The sequence below is a fragment of the Hypanus sabinus genome, chromosome 4 (assembly GCF_030144855.1).
Source record: "Hypanus sabinus isolate sHypSab1 chromosome 4, sHypSab1.hap1, whole genome shotgun sequence".
In the NCBI taxonomy this organism is placed as follows: domain Eukaryota; kingdom Metazoa; phylum Chordata; class Chondrichthyes; order Myliobatiformes; family Dasyatidae; genus Hypanus; species Hypanus sabinus.
In genome coordinates this window covers 16,297,330-16,315,591 of record NC_082709.1, presented here as the reverse complement: position 1 = coordinate 16,315,591, position 18,262 = coordinate 16,297,330, and the positions used below count along the sequence as shown (strand labels likewise).

Here is an 18,262-nt window from a genome sequence, read left to right as displayed (position 1 = left end):
CTCCTGGTTCATCCACAGCTTTTGATTTGGCTATGCATAGCATGTTCTCATATGCACACACTCACCCACTCAGGTTTTAATGAAGTCAGTGACAGCTGTTGTGTACTCATTCAAGCACTCCTGCATCTCCGGTTCTTGATCCTCGCTACTATGGTCTCTGCCTATACTCAGGGAATAGAAGTACTGCCAGGTGATCAGGCTTTCCAAAGCATGGGTGTGGGCTAATACGGTAAGCAGTCGAGATGGTGGTGTAACAGTGGTCCAGCATGTTGATTCCTCTGGTACCACAAGCAATTTGTTGGTGATTATTATTTAGAGACTTTTTCAAGCTGGCTTGGTTGAAGTTCCCCCAGATGATGGGAAAGGCCCCAGGATGTGCTGTTTCATGCCTGTTTATTAAGTTGCTCAGTTCGTCTGGAGGCTGTTTGACACTGGCCTGAAGTGAGATGTACACCACTACCATGATGATCGTTGAAACCTCCCATGGCAGATAAAATGGACGACACTTGATCGTGAGATATTCCAGGTTGGATGAGCAGGACTGGGGTAGCACCAGAACAGGTCAATCCTGAAGTAAACTCCACTTCCTTTGCCTTTGAAAGACTCAGCAGTCCTATATTGGTGGTATATTATGAAACTGTCAAGCTACACTGCTTCATCCAGAATGGCATGGGATAACCTAGATACCACGAGTCGCCTTCTTGATGGTGCCCCGGAAGTGATCATGGACAATCATAAACACAGGAGATGCTGCAAATGCAGGTATGCATTGCACAGGAATCATTTTTGCCAGTTAGTTCGAAGAATTAATATATGATAACCTACTCTGAACTACAATTACAAGTTAAAAAAAAAAGTCCATGCATCATTGTTTCCATTAATCCAGGAGTTCCTAACCTTTTATATGTCATGTCCTAGAACCATTAAGCAGGTGGCTTTGCAGATTAAATTTTCAGGACTACATTTCAGTTGAAGTAGGGAATAACACCCAGGGAGGAAATAATGGGCACCTACCAACTATTGAAGTTGAGACTACCACTGAAAGCATCAATTTTTTCCCAGGATCATCCATTGGGCAACCCAAATGACCTCTCAAGAATGAGAAGAAAGCTCATTTAAAATGTTAATGTAGTTTCATGACACCTGACTGAATTGTCTAGAATATTCAAGGTACAACCAAGAATTGCAGTGCACTTGGAAGGCAGGTCGCTTTTTAGTTAGGAGAGATTTAAAGAAGTTCTCTTCATAAACCCAAAGGGGCCATGGACACTCAAATAGCCATGCTTCACATACATCTATAAAAAGAGACATGGAATTCTTCCATCTCAGTGTTTGACTGCTGTTCCAATAAGTCTCAAAAAACATCTTGAAAAATGCAGTCTGCTCAATCTCATCCATTATCCTAAACATTAATTCCTTCTGTTGATGGGAACTGTCCTGAATGACATCTAAAAAAAACTGTAAGACCATACCATACAGGAGCAGAATTAGGCCATTTGGCCCATTGAGTCTGCTCCACCATTTTGTCATGGCTGATCCAATCTCCTGTCTTCTCCCCATATCCCTTCATACCCTGACCAATCAAGAATCTATCAACCTCTGCCTTAATTATTCATAAAGACCTGACATCCACAGCTGCCTGTGGCAAAGAATTCCATAGATTCACCATCCTCTGGCTAAAGAAATTCTTCAGCTCAATTCTAAAAAAGGCATCCCTCTATTCCAAGGCTGTGTCCTCTGGTCTTAGACTCTCGCACCATCTGAAACATCTTCTCCACATGCACTTTATCAAGGCCTTTCACCATTTGATAGATTTTAATGAGGTCACCCCTCATCCTTCTGAATTCTAGTGAATACAGGCCCAGTGCCAAACGCTCTTCATATAACAAGCCATTCAATGCTGGAATAATTTTCACGAATCTCCTTTGAACACTCTCCAGTAAGAGTGCTTTATGAAGCACTGGTGAAGCCACACTTAGAGCATTTCAGCAGGTCTGGGCCCCTTATCTTAGAAAGGATGAGCATCTCACCTTCTTCTTGCAAAAGGCAAATGAGGATGGACAACAAATCCAGACCTTGGATGATAATGTCTGCATTCCAATTCACCTTAGCAAGTTTGAGGTTGTTGCAGCTATCCCATATTCAAGTTGCTGACTGCATTGGAGCACTTGAATACCAGCCATAGCCCAACACTGTGCCAACTGAACTCAGCCCTTTAAACTCACAAGGGTATCTAAAATAAACAGGAACTATTGCCTAGTTGCTTGCTACTATTTACCTAAAGCCACAACAAAAAGAGCAGAGCATCCGAAGAAAATAAGTGGAATATTATTTCCAAGTTTTATAATCTTCAAGTGCAATACCCTAAAATAATTAAGTTGGCTGACCCCAACCATTATGAACAATCCTCAGATATCGTCTGCCTGGCTTTAGTGTTCACATAACCAGGACTTGTGATCTGTACCAGCTACCCATACGACCATCCACCATGGGCTTATGTGACCTTGACTGGGGGCCTAAGCAGGCACTACACCTTGCCCAAGGGTGGCCTGCAGGGAATGAAAAGGCTACCTTTCAGCTCCTCTGGCAGAGACATATCCCCACCCCACCACCCTCCAATGTCATCAACTAATTGATTAAAAAAGCACCACTGAAATGTTCCCACAAGCTAATAACTTACTTTCAAGGACTCTTCATCTCACGTTCTTGATATATATTGCTTATTTATTTCTTCTTATTATTTACTTCTTTTGGATTTGCACAGTTCATTGTATTTTACACTCTGGTTGAACGCCCAAGCTGGTGCAGTCTTTCATTGATTCTATTATAGTTATGATTCTATTATGGAGTTATTGAGTATACTTGCAAGCAAATGAATCTCAAGGTTGTATATGGTAACATATGTACTTTGATATTAAATTTATTTTGAACTTTGAACATTAGAAGAACACAGAACTAGTCAAAATGAAAAGAATTTTAAATTCTACTCCTCAAGATCTTTTGTCCCAACAATTATGGAAGGGCAGTCCATTCAGAATGCTGAAAGGGATGACAGGTGAAATTGTGAGGATTTTTAATAGTCAACCAAGTGTTGGATAAGCTAAATGTTCTTGGGCCTCATTTTCCCTGAATCAGATCTGTCGATTATTTCCCCAAGTAAAATTAAGTCTGATCATGCAGTAACAAATGGAGTAGATTATATCAGAAAAAATATTTTTTAAAAAATCACCAGAGAACTTGCCTTTGTTGAATAGGATACACAGTGTGCTGTGGTGTTAAAGGGTATATTGGGTTCAGCCTGGTCCCAGTAAGTGATTGTCACTTTTGATCCATCTGACCAATGAAACAAAGCCGGGAAACTATTACTTCTTAATCCAGTCCACACATCCGAACTGCCAGCTGCAGAACAAATAACAATGGTTAAGAAAATAAATCATGATTAATTTGTTAAGATAAATTCATCATTTTAAAACTTAAATAAATTACAGGAGCAAAGATGTAGCATATTAAGGGTTTCTATTTCAGCCTTTGGTCAGATTACTCAAGAAAATCTGGTTTACCAATACAATTCTCATCCCAGATGATTAGCCTCAGCTAATGTGATGAGAATAAAATGACAACTCCTCTTCCTATGATTTTTTTCCTCTTTGAAGGAGAACCTTCAGTTTCCATTCCTTTGATCCTCATTTGTTTGTGAATACAATGAAATCATGATGAGTATTCTGGGCCTGTACTTGGAAGAATGGGGTGGGGGTGGGGTGGGATCTCATTGAAACATCAAATATTGAGAAGTCTAGATAGAGTGGATGTGGAGAGGGTGTTTCCTATAGTGGGGGGGGGTCTAGGACCAGAGGGCTCAGATAGAGTGGATGTGGAGAGGGTGTTTCCTGTAGTGGGGGAGTCTAGGACCAGAGGACACAGATAGAGTGGATGTGGAGAGGGTGTTTCCTATAGTGGGGGAGTCTAGGACCAGAGGGCACAGATAGAGTGGATGTGGAGAGGGTGTTTCCTATAGCGGGGGAGTCTAGGACCAGAGGACACAGATAGAGTGGATGTGGAGAGGGTGTTTCCTATAGTGAGGGAGTCTAGGACCAGAGGACACAGATAGAGTGGATGTGGAGAGGGTGTTTCCTATAGTGGGGGAGTCTAGGACCAGAGGACACAGATAGAGTGGATGTGGGGAGGATGTTTCCTATAGTGGGAGAGTCTAGGACCAGAGGACACAGATAGAGTGGATGTGGAGAGGGTGTTTCCTATAGTGGGAGAGTCTAGGACCAGAGGACACAGATAGAGTGGATGTGGAGAGGGTGTTTCCTATAGTGGGGGAGTCTAGGACCAGAGGACACAGATAGAGTGGATGTGGAGAGGGTGTTTCCTATAGTGGGGGAGTCTAGGACCAGAGGACACCGATAGAGTGGATGTGGAGAGGATGTTTCCTATAGTGGGGGAGTCTGGGACCAGAGGGCACAGATAGGGTGGATGTGGAGAGGGTGTTTCCTATAGTGGGGGAGTCTAGGACCAGAGGACACAGATAGAGTGGATGTGGAGAGGGTGTTTCCTATAGTGGGGGAGTCTAGGACCAGAGGACACCGATAGGGTGGATGTGGAGAGGATGTTTCCTATAGTGGGGGAGTCTGGGACCAGAGGGCACAGATAGGGTGGATGTGGAGAGGGTGTTTCCTATAGTGGGGGAGTCTAGGACCAGAGGACACCGATAGAGTGGATGTGGAGAGGATGTTTCCTATAGTGGGGGAGTCTGGGACCAGAGGGCACAGATAGGGTGGATGTGGAGAGGGTGTTTCCTATAGTGGGGGAGTCTAGGACCAGAGGACACAGATAGAGTGGATGTGGAGAGGATGTTTCCTATAGTGGGGGAGTCTAGGACCAGAGGACACAGATAGAGTGGATGTGGAGAGGATGTTTCCTATAGTGGGGGAGTCTAGGACCAGAGGGACATTCATTTAGAACAGGGATGAGGAGGAATTTATTTGGCCAGAGGGTGGTGAATCTGTGAGATTCATTGCCACAGACATCTATGGAGGCCAAATTGTTGGATATATTTAAAGTGGAGTATGGTAGGTTCATTATTAGTAAGGGTGTCAAAGATAATTGGGATAAGTTAGGAGAACAAGGTTGAGAGGGATAATAAATTAGTCATAATAAAACGGCAGAGCAGACTCAATGAGCCAAATGGCCCAATTCTGCTTAACGGTCTTATGACTTAAACGTACTAGTTCTGAATTACCATTTTGCTGCTGCTGTTACTCTACACAGTATACTGAGCCACACTCAAATCACATTACTTTAGTTCCTTGCCCTGCAAACTCCAAAGACCCTGCTCTTCAGCCCAAATGAAAGAAAGCTCAATCTCTGACTTGCAGTCCCCAAAAGCTCTCATATGCACAGAGCCCCAAACTTTGGTTTGTTCCAAGTCTTTCCATTCTACATTAATGTTTTTCACCTTTGCCTCAGACAACCAGACCTTTATCTGACCACCTGGAAGAGGACAGATCTTAGTGTGATGTCACTGTGTCAATGTTACCAAGCTGGAAGTTTGTCCACAGCTGGTGATGTTATGGAACAGGAGAAATTGAATGTTACTGCAGTTTAAAACTGGAGGAATTAAATATATTGTTTGGTTCTTAGCAGTGGTACCAGGAGATAAAGATTTGTTTCGAAGAAACACTCAAGCAACCTTTAAGAGGCTGCAAGCCAAGACAGGGTGGAAGGTAGGGCTGAACATAATGCAGTGGTAAAAAGGAGAAGTCAGGTGGAAAGTAGTCTGCAGTGACGAGGAAGGTGAGAGTGCAGGTTCTGGATGTAATGCTTCAGCGAGTGGCATAAAAAGAGGTAGCATTAACTGAGAGATTAAAGGCAGGAAAATGTGACCGTTGGTTGGGTCTAAGGAAGTTCCAGCAGACAGTGCTGGATCCAGTTTCATGAATGCATTCTGAAATTGGTGGAGAGAATTTTCAGCTTTTGAAACCAATGCCTCTAATTTTCAAAAAAGCCACTATGGCAAACTAAACCCCACAAGTGACAGAAATGAAGAAAAATCATTAATTTAAAATATTACATCTATCACTCAAAAAATATTAATTTAAACATTAAAAGTATTGGATCTACTGACAGAAGAAGGGGCAAGGGTGGGTTACTAGTACCTTAATACCAGTTGTTTCAGGCAGATAGGGCTCATCAAGGGAGTTGGCAGCTCATCTAGGAGGGAAACTCTGATCTCAAACCTCCCCTGCCTTGTGACTGTATCTACTCACAGGGAATGCTTTGGGAGTAAGGAAGTCCTACGTTGAGTGCAACGCTGACTGGCAACTCCTGAAATGCCAGTTATGTCAAACTATATCGGTCTCTCTCATTCTTTTGGATTCATCAGCTGCGTAGAGAGGGGGAGCCTGCTACAGGGGCAAAAGCTTGCTCTCCGTATCATACTGCCCTGGCTTGCACACTGTCTTGTGTATCATGTAGCCAGCTGGGATGCAGTAGCCATAGTAAACCACAACCAATGGAGGGTCCCAAAGATCTATTATGGAAGTTGCAATGCTTACAGTTGAGAAAGAAACATGCTAAAATTCTGTTTCTTTATAGCAGAGCCCATAGCCCACAGAAAGACAGCACTGTTCTACTGACATTTGAATTTCCCTCCATGTGCACAATTTTCTGGAAAACAGGTACTTTGTGAAATGCAATCTGTATTCAAAGTACTCTTGGACAAAGAAATGGTCCAAGCTACTGACAGGAAATTTTAAACTGAAAACTCCAGCAAAATGATTATATATCTGTCTAGTAAAGAAAAGGATGTACAAAGGACATTCTTCTCAAATTTCAAAGGGGAGTAGAATAGCATCAAAGGAGGCAACCATTTTTGTTACATTTTTTATCTGACATTTTCTGAAATCACAAGCTTTTAATACAGGTCATTATTGGCACCTCATTTCCTTGGTGACTGTCATCATATTTGACATTGTGAGATTGTTCTTGAACCAAAGGGGATAAACTTCACTTGCCCCATCAATGAAATGCTCCCAAACCAATGGACTCATTTTCAAGCACTCTTCATCTCATCTTTTTTGATATTTATTGTATATTTCTTTTTTATTATTGAAGTGATAGAAGTGATAGACCAACACAGCACAGATACAGGCCCTTTGGCCCAACCAGTCCATGCCATCCACAGTTCCCTCCCAGCTAGTCCCAATTTGCTGCATTCAGACCACATTCCTCCAAGCCCCACCACTCCATGTGCTTATATTTTCAGTCGGCACCCCAATTGATGGAAGAACTCGTCTATGGAGTAGAGTAAACAGTTGACTTTCAGGCCGAAACCTTTTATCAGAAGTGAAAAGGAAGAAGTCAGAAGCCAGGACAAGAAGGTTGAGGTGGGAGGGGAGAGTGAAAGGTGATAGGTGTGGGTGGCAGAGGAGGGTAGGTGGGGTAAGATTTGGCCTGAAATGTTGACTGTTCATTCCTTTTGGATTCTGATGTTTTAATCCAAGATTCTTTCAGAAGTTGGAAAGAGGCACAAAACATGCTGCTTCATGATCATTTTAATAAGTGTTAATAGAACAAAGAGTTGAAAATTAACAGTGATAGAGGTTTACTAGTTGAAGAGAGCGTATTTCAAAAGATCTCAGATGGCACTGACTCATAGTGCAGCTTTTTACACTACAGGTATATAGAAAAGGAAAATGTCATTCAAATTTATAGATTTAACCAATGAGAAAGCTCTTATTCAAATAATGCATCACCAAGAGAAGATTCCAGAACTTTCCAGAATTACACTATAATAACAACTAGCGAACACATTGAATAACTGCATATACATACTGTGGCCATTAGGAAGCTTAATAAACATGTATATAAAATACAAGCAAACAATTAATTGTTAAACTGCAAAGAAAATAACAGTTAAACAGCCTAATCTTAAGAATTAAACAGTTGGGTCCAACATTACCCTCCATTGATGCTGCCTGACTTGCTGAGTTCCTGTAGCAGTTTGTGTGTATTGCTCAATTCTTTCATTCATTTTGAATTTGCATAGTTTGTGGTCTTTTGAACTCTGGTTAAACACCCAAGTTGGAGCTGTCTTTCATTGATTCTGTTATGGTCATTATTTTATGGATTTATTGACTATACGCACAAGAAAATGAATCCCAGAGTTACAGTTTATATGGCAACATATATGTACTTTGATAATAAACGACTTGGTTTCCTCAAGGGTTTCTGGTTTCCTCCCACTGTCCAAAGATGTACCATTGGTAGGTTAATTGTTCATCGTAAATTGTCTTGTGATTGGGCTAGGATTAAATTGGAGGACTGCTGGGTGGTGTGACTTGAAAGGCCTATTCCACACTATGTATCAATAAATCTTTTAAAAAATTACTTTGAAATTTTCAGGAAGCATATATTTTAAACCATATTCAGGATTGACTCGACTGTGCCAAATCTTACCTCTCTGAAGCTCGGTGACAACCAGCTCTACGTCTGCCAATGAATGTATACTGATGAGTTCACTTTTATTGGATTTACAGAAGCTATTTGCAGTATCCCAATTCAACACTTCCTTAGGCATATAGAAGCAGAAGCCATTGTATGCAAGCCAGTTGGCTTCACATTCTGTACTGGAGTACTTCCAAGAATCTGTTACAAACCAAAGTATATGTTAACAATTTCTATATTATATAATTTTCCTCCTGTAGAGCAATTTAGTAAAAGAAAGACATTTATATGATAACATTTTACTTTGGTTACACAAATATTTCAGTCAGATTAAACTGCTCACCCAAGACTGAAAACAAAGGGACCATTCACATGTCAGTGTATGCTGACCTATGAGCTTATATTAATATATAACCATATAACAATTACAGCACAGAAACAGGCCATCTCAGCCTTTCTAGACTGTGCCAAACGCTTACTCTCACCTAGACCCACTGGCCCGCACTCAGCCCATAACCCTCCATTCCTTTCCTGTCCATATACCTATCCAATTTTACTTTAAGTGACAATACCGAACATGCCTCCACCACTTCTACTGGAAGCACGTTCCACACAGCTACCACTCTCTGAGTAAAAAAGTTCCCCCTTGTGTTACCCCTAAACTTTTGCCCCTCATCTCTCAACTCACGTCCTCTTGTTTAAATCTCCCCTACTCTCAATGGAAAAAGCCTATCCACGTCAACTCTATCTATCCCCCTCATAATTTTAAATACCTCTATCAAGTCCCCCCTCAACCTTCTACACTTCAAAGAATAAAGACCTAACTTTTTCAACCTTTCTCTGTAACTTAGGTGCTGAAACCCAAGTAACATTCTAGTAAATCTCCTCTGTACTCCCTCTATTTTGAAGCATTTAATTTCTTTTCAGATACTCGTATCAGGAAATGAACTACCCCAAGAAGGTCTACATGGGTGAATTTTCGAAATTGCAATCTGGTCATCCAAATAATTGTCATGAGAAAGGAAAGTGAGCTGACTCAGTTGGTCAGGAGGTGTAGGCCTGCAGCTTTGATACTTTTAATGATCCACTGCGAGCCCTAAGAATCACCACCTGAAAGCAGCTCTACGCTTCCAAGATCCATTCAAGAGCCAATTACTGGTTGAGGCAGCCTGTGCTAAGTAAGTGCAGCTCGGTGACTAATATTTTGTGGTTCCCTTTCTTGCTTTTCATTTGGGGACCTTGAGGTTTTCAATATTTCCAAGAAATTCAAAGCAGAAGAGCTGATGAACAAAGTAAATTTCACAAACAGTTCAGCTTTTAACATACAAATTTTACAAAATTGATGTAATTAATCTTCCAGCTAGCCTACTTACCCCCCCGCCACCCCCAACAACCTTTCTATTCTGGCATCTTTCCCCTTCCTTCTCAATCCTGAAGAGTCTCAGCTCAAGACATCGACCACCTATTCATTTCCATAGATGCTGCCTGACCAGCTGAGTTCCTCCAGCATTTTGTGTGTGTTGCTCAGATTTCCAGCATCTGCAGATTTTCTTGTGTTTACGCTCTCATTCAAGTGATTCTTTCCCTGGCTAAATTATAAATGTAACCTTTAAAGATTAAAAAAAATGTACAGCAGTTGTAAAATGCTGAGATTTCAAAATAACGATGAAAAATATCAAATGGCTCATATCCTATTGCAACTTTAAATTCTAACTACTTCCTATTTAAAAAAAATCTGTATTTAGGGTTTGTGCTTTAAATAGCCCAATAGAGATGCACATTAGAATGAGTGAAACTGAGTGAGTGAGTGAGTGGGAGGTGGAGCTAGTTATTGCATGGATAGCGGAGACTAAGACACGTTTGTTCTTCAGCACTGCTGGTATCATCCAAGATACAAGCACACGTGCACTCAAGAATAGAGGTGAATGTGTGAAGCCGAGAGGAAGTCAGCAGGGTGGATTTTTGGTGGTCAGAGACTTGATATGACGAGACACCTGTTTCCATACTGTATCTCTCTATGACTCTATTTTGAGAGCCTTCCATCATTTCCACGGGTGTATGTTTCTCCATCTCACAGCAGTTCACCTGGATCAGTCTTACTGCCATTCCTGACCATTCCAGTAATCAAAACCAGTCTCAGGACAAGACAGCATCCCTATTGATAGTCTAAAACTGGCAGTGAACTGCTTCAGACACAAGTCCATCGTCCCAATGACAGCAGAAGATACATTTCAGTCCTCAGTGAAGTTACAATCATGATCACTTTCTAGTGAATGTCTAGCTCTGGTAACCACACCTTCCTCCAGTCTGTCTGCACACAGAAATTAATCATTATCATTTTAAATAAGCTTTATAGCAGTATGCAAATCATATCCGAAGTGTTATCAGTGATGATTACTGTTAAGCAAGATTTCCTTGCTGCACCTCCAGCAAAACACCCACAGAAATCACCAGAACAAATGTGAAACTGTTTCACTTAACAGTCACCGAGCAACTACATTTTCAGAATCAGAATCAGACTTTAATCGCCAAGTACCTGTACACATACAAGGAATTTACTTCCGGCAGATGTTGTCTCTCTGCTCATAACAATAATAATGATAATATAAATGAAAATATAGATTATACATACAAGTAGAACCAAAGCTGCTTCAACTTCAGTAGTCAAGCCACACTTTGCAAATGCTTGTGGTTGTGTGCATTCCCAGAGACAATTGTGCTACATAAACACTATTATAAAAACTATCTCCATACCTTGCAGGCTGCAAGCTCAGTAATGCAGATCATTACAGTTGTACTTCAGGAGCTAAAGGTAATGGAAGTTAGGCAGCAAAATAATGAAGTCTGACCTTTTTACACCCTGTTTTGCAAGCAGACCAGCATCAACATGCTGTCTGTTAGTTAACCTGATTGCAATGTATTAGCTGAGCCAATGGATTCTTGAGTAACTGTGATTTGTTTTTCTTTGTATCACAACTATTTCTTTGTTTTGGCATCTGTGTGGTACCCCCAAACATGTACAGAATGTTGCACCCACAGATGAAAGCAATCCAGCTGGTCTCCGAACGAGTGAAGACTGGAGGGCAGCACTGACAGGATGGGCCAGCCTCCAACCCAGTGGCACAGAGCCAGCTCTGATGTCTTCTTCCTAGGCGATGCAGAGGCGCCAATGAGGCCTGGCTCAAGCCACAACCGAGGCCACGTAGCTCCCCCACCATTGGTCTCACCAAGACCCAGAGACTTGGATTCATAGTACTCTGCATTACCAATGTCCAAAAAGGTCTTGTGGTAATGAAAAAAAAATGTCCAAGACGATCACCCCCATCTGTTAGATTGCGCTCCTGTGCTGACACCTTCTTGCTTGGGTGACTGAAGCAGTATGCAATAGATCTGGCTCTATTGTCACCCAGCAAATCGCTCAATGGGTAGACCTGCAATTCTTGAAGTTCTTAATGCCCAGCAGTGTCTTGCAATTGTGAAATCAGACAAAGGATGAGCAATCACACCTTTGGGTGGATCCAAAAAGGCCAGTGTGTCCAATTGCACCGCTATCTTACCAGAATCTTTTATTCCCTTCTATCCAGGGCCATTTACAACCGTTTCTATTCACGTGCAGCACTGCAACCTTCAGGGTCATCCAAAAAGTCTTTGTTCCCTCCCCCCTCCACCCCCCCAAAGTATCCTCCTCTGCTTTGTATCTACATACTGCCTTTTGGCAGCATCAGAAAACATTGCATTTCATTTCCACATGTGTCATACAACCAGTTCTACTTCAATAATGACTTGTTCAATCTTCTCAGATCTTTATATTGTAAAAATACTGCAATAACCAGATTTGCCTTAAAACCAAATAATGCAAAAACCAAAGTCATCATCACACCAACTCTTCCCTAGCTGGAAGCTAGCTCAGATATTCACTTGGGTGAAGAAAGAAAAAGCTACGGAAACCAGGAAGGAGAAAATTAAAACCTTAAGTTCTAAAGAAGTTTAAAACAGAATCACTGGTACATTAAGCTTTGTTCCATGGATTTTAGAAAAAGGAAACAATATTATACCTACCAGCATTCTCCAAGTGTGTTTGCTTTAATGATTTCTTGCATATATATGGTAGGGCAGCTTCGCAAGGGCTTATTTGCCAGTAACCAGAATCAGAGTTCATTACAGCACAGCTGGATTCCTCAGGGTGAAATAACCCAAGCAAACCTAAATTTAAATTGTAACACTTAAGATGAAAAACTTTTAGTAATTATTAGATAAATTAACATTAAAGGCATGTTTGCATCTTCCATAAAAAGATCAACTCCAACTAACTCATTAAAACAAGCAGGCAGGATGGAGGAATTATACGTGAAAGAATCTGTAGAAATGAAGTCCCATCATCATCATGAGCTGTGTTGTATTTCGTAGGCGATTACGGATTTGCAAACATGATTGTTCTTGGCAAAATGTTTCTACAGAAGTGGTTTGCCATTGCCTTTTTCTGGGCAGTGTCCTTACAAGATAGGTGACCTCAGCCATTATCAATAGAAATAGAGATTGTTGGCCTGGTTGCAAAACCAGGAATGGTGACATGTACCAGCTGTTTAAACAAGCATCCACCACCTACTCCCATGGACCCTAATCGGGGGGGGGGGGGGAGAAGGGGGAGGGGCTAAGCAGGTGCCACACCTTGCTCAAGGGTGACCTGCAGGCTGGCGGAGGAAAGGAGCATCTTACACCTCCTTCGGGAGAGACACATCTCCACTCAACCACCCAAAATAAAATGTAACACGCATAAATTCGCTCTGAGGGAAATGGACCTCTGAATGTTGGCAAAGCCAGATCATTAGGTATATTAAGGTGAAGATAATAAATAATTAGAGAATTGAGTACTATAAAAACTGGCACAGAAAAGGAGTTGAGGCCAGCATAGATCTGCCATGATGATAATGAAATAAGGGGGCAAGTGGCTTATTCTGGCCCCATTTTAAGCTTTTGTGAAAGAAACAAGATCATGAAATTAACTAGAATTAAAAAAAAACAAATATAAAAGACCTTGATAACTAAGGAGCTTCCAGCAGGCAGTGTTAGAATAAAAATAAAAGGACACCAGAAAATGACCTTCATCAGGTTACTATCCAAACTACACTACTCAACTGTATATTTTTTAAGAAGTATTATTTTGTTGTGACCGTAAAGTGTCCTGATTGTCGGAAACAACATCTCTTTTGTTACACATCACGTATTTTAACCCAAATATATATAATTCAAGCTTGTATCTGTAAAGTACTTATTTACCATCATTCCAATTGACAAATACTAAAGGTGTTCCATCTGACCACTGCCAGCCTCCTGCAATGTTCAGCTGATTCAGACCAATCCATACTTTTGGTGGAATATTTGGTTGCTCTGTTTAAAAAAAAAAATACAAGAGATGTATTGAATTGTATTAAATAATTTAAAGTACTATTTAAAAGTGCTGGATACCAGTCTTCAGTTGAAACTGAAATATGTTCAGGTTGGTATCAGATTACATACAGTTTATACATGATTGGAAAGTGACACTAATGTATTTACTATGACAATAGAGTATTGGCTTCTTTTAAGGGATGAGTCTCCCCATTTGATATTTTAACTCACCAGCAAGGTACTTCTGAATTTGTGGATCAGGAACACTCAATAAATCTCCTCCCTGTCTCTGACAGGAAAGACGAGCCTCATTCCAAGAAAGAAAAGACTGAAAGTTAAACTGGTAGCAAGTCTGTCCTGAATTATCTATATCCCATAAGGTTTTGCATCCAGGATCTGAAAAACAATAAGTAATATGATAATCTTAATCATGCTGAATAAGTGTAAACAGTATTACAATCTATGGGTTTAGTTAGTGATATTAGTAAAGGGAAAGTAATGCAAAAGACTGCTTTCAAGACAATTTTCTGCCTGAAGCAGCTTTGGATAAAAAAAAATGCAGACTTCCAGTACCAGTTTTATAATAATGAAGTTTCGTAATTACAAAAATATAGCAAATACTGTACTTCTGGTCAAGAGATAGCATACTTCCAGTAAACATGGCACCAGTGAGCAATGATTCCTTGGGTGACATCTGCCAGATAGCAAATCTTTCCAATTATTCCACTCTTTCTACGCCTTCTGCTTGTTCTTTTTGTTTTGTTTGTGTTACAGAAACTGCTGGTGCCAAAGATGTACAGTTTGAATCTCGATCAAAGGATACAGCACTGTGCTGTGTCCAGAGAGCTGCCTTGTGGAGATCAGATACGGTGCAGGGAGGCTGAAAAGGTCCCAGAACACAAGCTGACTCATGGAAAAGACCAGAGACGAGGTCCAGGTCATGAAAGACTCCATCTTGAAGCATCGAGGTAAAAGTGGAGGGGTTCAGTGATAGCTTGGCACGAGACAGTCGTCAACCAGATTAGTGCATTGAACCTCGGGTTAGCGGCATTCGGACCTCAGATTGGCAGTCACTCTTTACGGAACGAATGAGTTCATGCAGCTGCTCTCTGTGTATGCAGTAATAAGACGTTTCCCACATTCTGAGATTTATGTGATTATTGGACTGTATATTGGTTTCCTTCAGTTTCTTGCTATTTTCTTCTGAACAATTGGTGGGTGGGTGATCTGTTAATTTTTTTGTGTGAAGAGGGGGATTGGGGGTTTGATGCTACTGATGCTGTTCTTTTCTGCGAGTGATAGGGTTGGGGATTGTTATGTGTAGACTGTTGTTGACCGTTATTGTGGCTGTTTTTTGCTGTGGGCGAGGAGGGTGATTTTGGGATTTGTGAGTTTTGTTTTGTTTCTTTTCTTTTTAGTGTCTGTTGGGGGGAGACATCCATGGTCATCAACTTCCATGGTCTTTCTGTATTTAACAGCTGTTTGAAGTAGACAAACATCAGAGATGCATCATACATGCATACTTTGACAATAAAACGAACCTTTACAGGATAAACAAGTTTGTTAGTACTGTAATAACAAACTGCGAAGGAGTTGAATAACTGCAAAGGAGGCCTGGGAAGGCGGGAAGATATAAAAAGGAGAGACTGAGTGAGGTAGTTCTCTTTTGAAAGAAGACAGCAAGGCTTTGAGAGGAAGTGCAGCGGTGGCCATTTTCAAATTGCTTCTCAGATCGGAGTTCTGAGAGGCGGGACTGCGCAGGCGCGTGAAGGAGGCCTGGGAAGGAGGGAAGATATAAAAAGAACGCAGCCTTAAGAAGCGGGCAGCGGAGTGCGCCGGGAGCAGAGTGTAGGGCTTGGGCTCAGAGGGCTTAGGCGGAAGAGGGCACAGTAGGCTTATCTTTTAGTTCTCCTTGTTATTTTTCAGTTATTCGGGAAGTATGAGTGTGAGGGCAGCTTGTTGTTCTCAGTGTCAGATGTGGGAGATCCTGGAGTCTCCGAGGCTCCCGGACGTCCACATCTGCGCCAGGTGCGCCGAACTGCAGCTTCTGAGGGACCGAGTTAGGGAACTGGAGCTGAAGCTCGATGACCTTCGCCTGGTCAGGGAGAGTGAGGAGGTGATAGAGAGGAGTTACAGGCAGGTGGTCACTCCGGGGCCACGGGAGGCAGATAGGTGGGTCACGGTCAGGAAGGGGAAGAGGCAGGTACTAGAGAGTACCCCAGTGGCTGTACCCCTTGACAATAAGTACTCATGTTTGAGTACTGTTGGGGAGGACAGCCTACCTGGAGGAAGTGACAGTGGCCGGGCCTCCAGCACAGAGGACGGCCCTGTAGCTCAGAAGGGTAGGGATAGAAGAAAGAGGACCATACTGATAGGGGACTCAATAGTCAGGGGTTCAGACAGGCGGTTCTGTGGAGGTGATCGAGAGTCCCGGATGGTAATTTGCCTCCCTGGTGCCAAGGTTCGGGATGTTTCTGATTGCGTCCAAGATATCCTGAAGTGGGAGGGTGAGGAGCCAGAGGTCATGGTACATGTAGGTACCAATGACATAGGTAGGAAAGGGGAAGAGGTCCTGAAACGAGAGTACAGGGAGTTAGGAAGGCAGTTAAGAAGAAGGACCGCAAAGGTAGTAATCTCGGGATTACTGCCTGTGCCACGCGACAGTGAGAGTAGGAATGGAATTAGGTGGAGGATCAATGCATGGCTGAGGGATTGGAGCAGGGGGCAGGGATTCAAGTTTCTGGGTCATTGGGACCTCTTCTGGGGCAGGCGTGACCTGTTCAAGAAGGACGGGTTACACTTGAATCCTGGAGGGACCAATATCCTAGCGGGGAGGTTTGCTAGGGCTACAGGGCAGACTTTAAACTAGTAAGATGGGGGGGGGGCGGGAATCAATTTGAGGAAACTATGGGAGAGGAGGTTAGTTCACCAGTAGAGCAAGTAAGTAGACTGTGCATGAAGGAGGAAAGGCAGGTGATGGAGAAGGGATGCGCTCAGCCCAAAGATGTAGGGGAGAAGAAAGAAAAGGATAATAAATTTGAATGCATTGTTAGGGATGAAAAGAGAGGAGGAGTTGGAGAGTATCTTAAATGTATCTATTTTAATGCTAGGAGCATTGTAAGAAAGGTGGATGAGCTTAAAGCGTGGATTGCTACCTGGAATTATGATGTTGTAGCTATTAGTGAAACATGGTTGCAGGAAGGGTGTGATTGGCAACTAAATATTCCTGGATTTAGTTGCTTCAGGTGTGATAGAGTAGGAGGGGCCAGAGGAGGAGGTGTTGCATTGCTTGTCTGAGAAAATCTTATGGCAGTGCTTTGGAAGGATAGATTAGAGAGCTCCTCTAGGTAGGCCATTTGGGTGGAATTGAGGAATGGGAAAGGTATAGTGACACTGATAGGAGTGTTTTATAGGCCACCTAATGGGGAGCGTGAGTTGGAAGAGCAAATGTGTAAGGAGATAGTAGATATTTGTAGTAAACACAAGGTGGTGATAGTGGGAGATTTTAATTTTCCACATGTAGATTGGGAAGCTCATTCTGTAAAAGGGCTGGATGGTTTAGAGTTTGTGAAATGTGTGCAGGATAGTTTTTTGCAACAATACATAGAAGTACCGACTAGAGATGGGGCAGTGTTGGATCTCCTGTTAGGGAATGAGATAGGTCAGCTGACAGATGTATGTATTGGGGAGCACTTCAGGTTCAGTGATCATAATAGCATTAGCTTCAATATAATTATGGAAATGGACAACACTGGACCTAGAGTTGAGATTTTTGATTGGAGAAAGGCTAACTTTGATGAGATGTGAAGGGATTTAGAGAGTGTGGATTGGGTCAAGTTGTTTTATAGGAAGGATGTAATAGAGAAATAGAGGTCATTTAAGGGTGACATTATGAGGGTACAGAATCTTTATGTTCCTGTTAGGTTGAAAGGAAAGGTTAAAGGTTTGAAAGCACTGTGGGTTTTCAAGGGATATTAGAAATTTGGTTCGGAAAAAGAGGGATGTCTACAATAGATATAGGCAGCTTGGAGTAAAGGAATTGCTCGAGGAGTATAAAGAATGTAAAAGGAATCTTAAGAAAGAGATTAGAAAAGCTAAAAGAAGATACGAGGTTGGTTTGGCAAATAAGGTGAAAGTAAATCCGAAAGGTTTCTACAGTTATATTAAAAGCAAGAGGATAGTGAGGGATAAAATTGGCCCCTTAGAATCAGAGTGGTCAGCTATGTGTGGAGCCGAGGGAGATGGAAGAGATTTTGAATGATTTCTTCTCTTCGGTATTCACTAAGGAGAAGGATATTAAATTGTGTAAGGTGTGGGAAACAAGTAAGGAAGTTATGGAACCTATGACAATTAAAGAGGTGGAAGTACTGGTGCTTTTAAGAAATTTAAAAGTGGATAAATCTCCGGGTCCTGACAGGATATT

The 18,262-nt window shown here is 41.9% G+C and overlaps 1 protein-coding gene across 1 annotated transcript in view; it reads right to left on the bottom strand.

Annotated features, from left to right (window-relative positions):
- The window catches only part of ly75 (lymphocyte antigen 75), a 157,754-nt gene that overhangs the window by 102,409 nt on the left and 37,083 nt on the right, over window positions 1-18,262 (bottom strand). The window contains exons 4-8 of the mRNA XM_059966465.1: window positions 14,071-14,235; window positions 13,729-13,839; window positions 12,511-12,654; window positions 8,464-8,652; window positions 3,242-3,399 (exon numbers count right to left, since the gene is read on the bottom strand). Coding sequence (XP_059822448.1) covers window positions 3,242-3,399; window positions 8,464-8,652; window positions 12,511-12,654; window positions 13,729-13,839; window positions 14,071-14,235 — 767 coding nt within the window. The remainder of the gene's footprint in view (window positions 1-3,241; window positions 3,400-8,463; window positions 8,653-12,510; window positions 12,655-13,728; window positions 13,840-14,070; window positions 14,236-18,262) is intronic.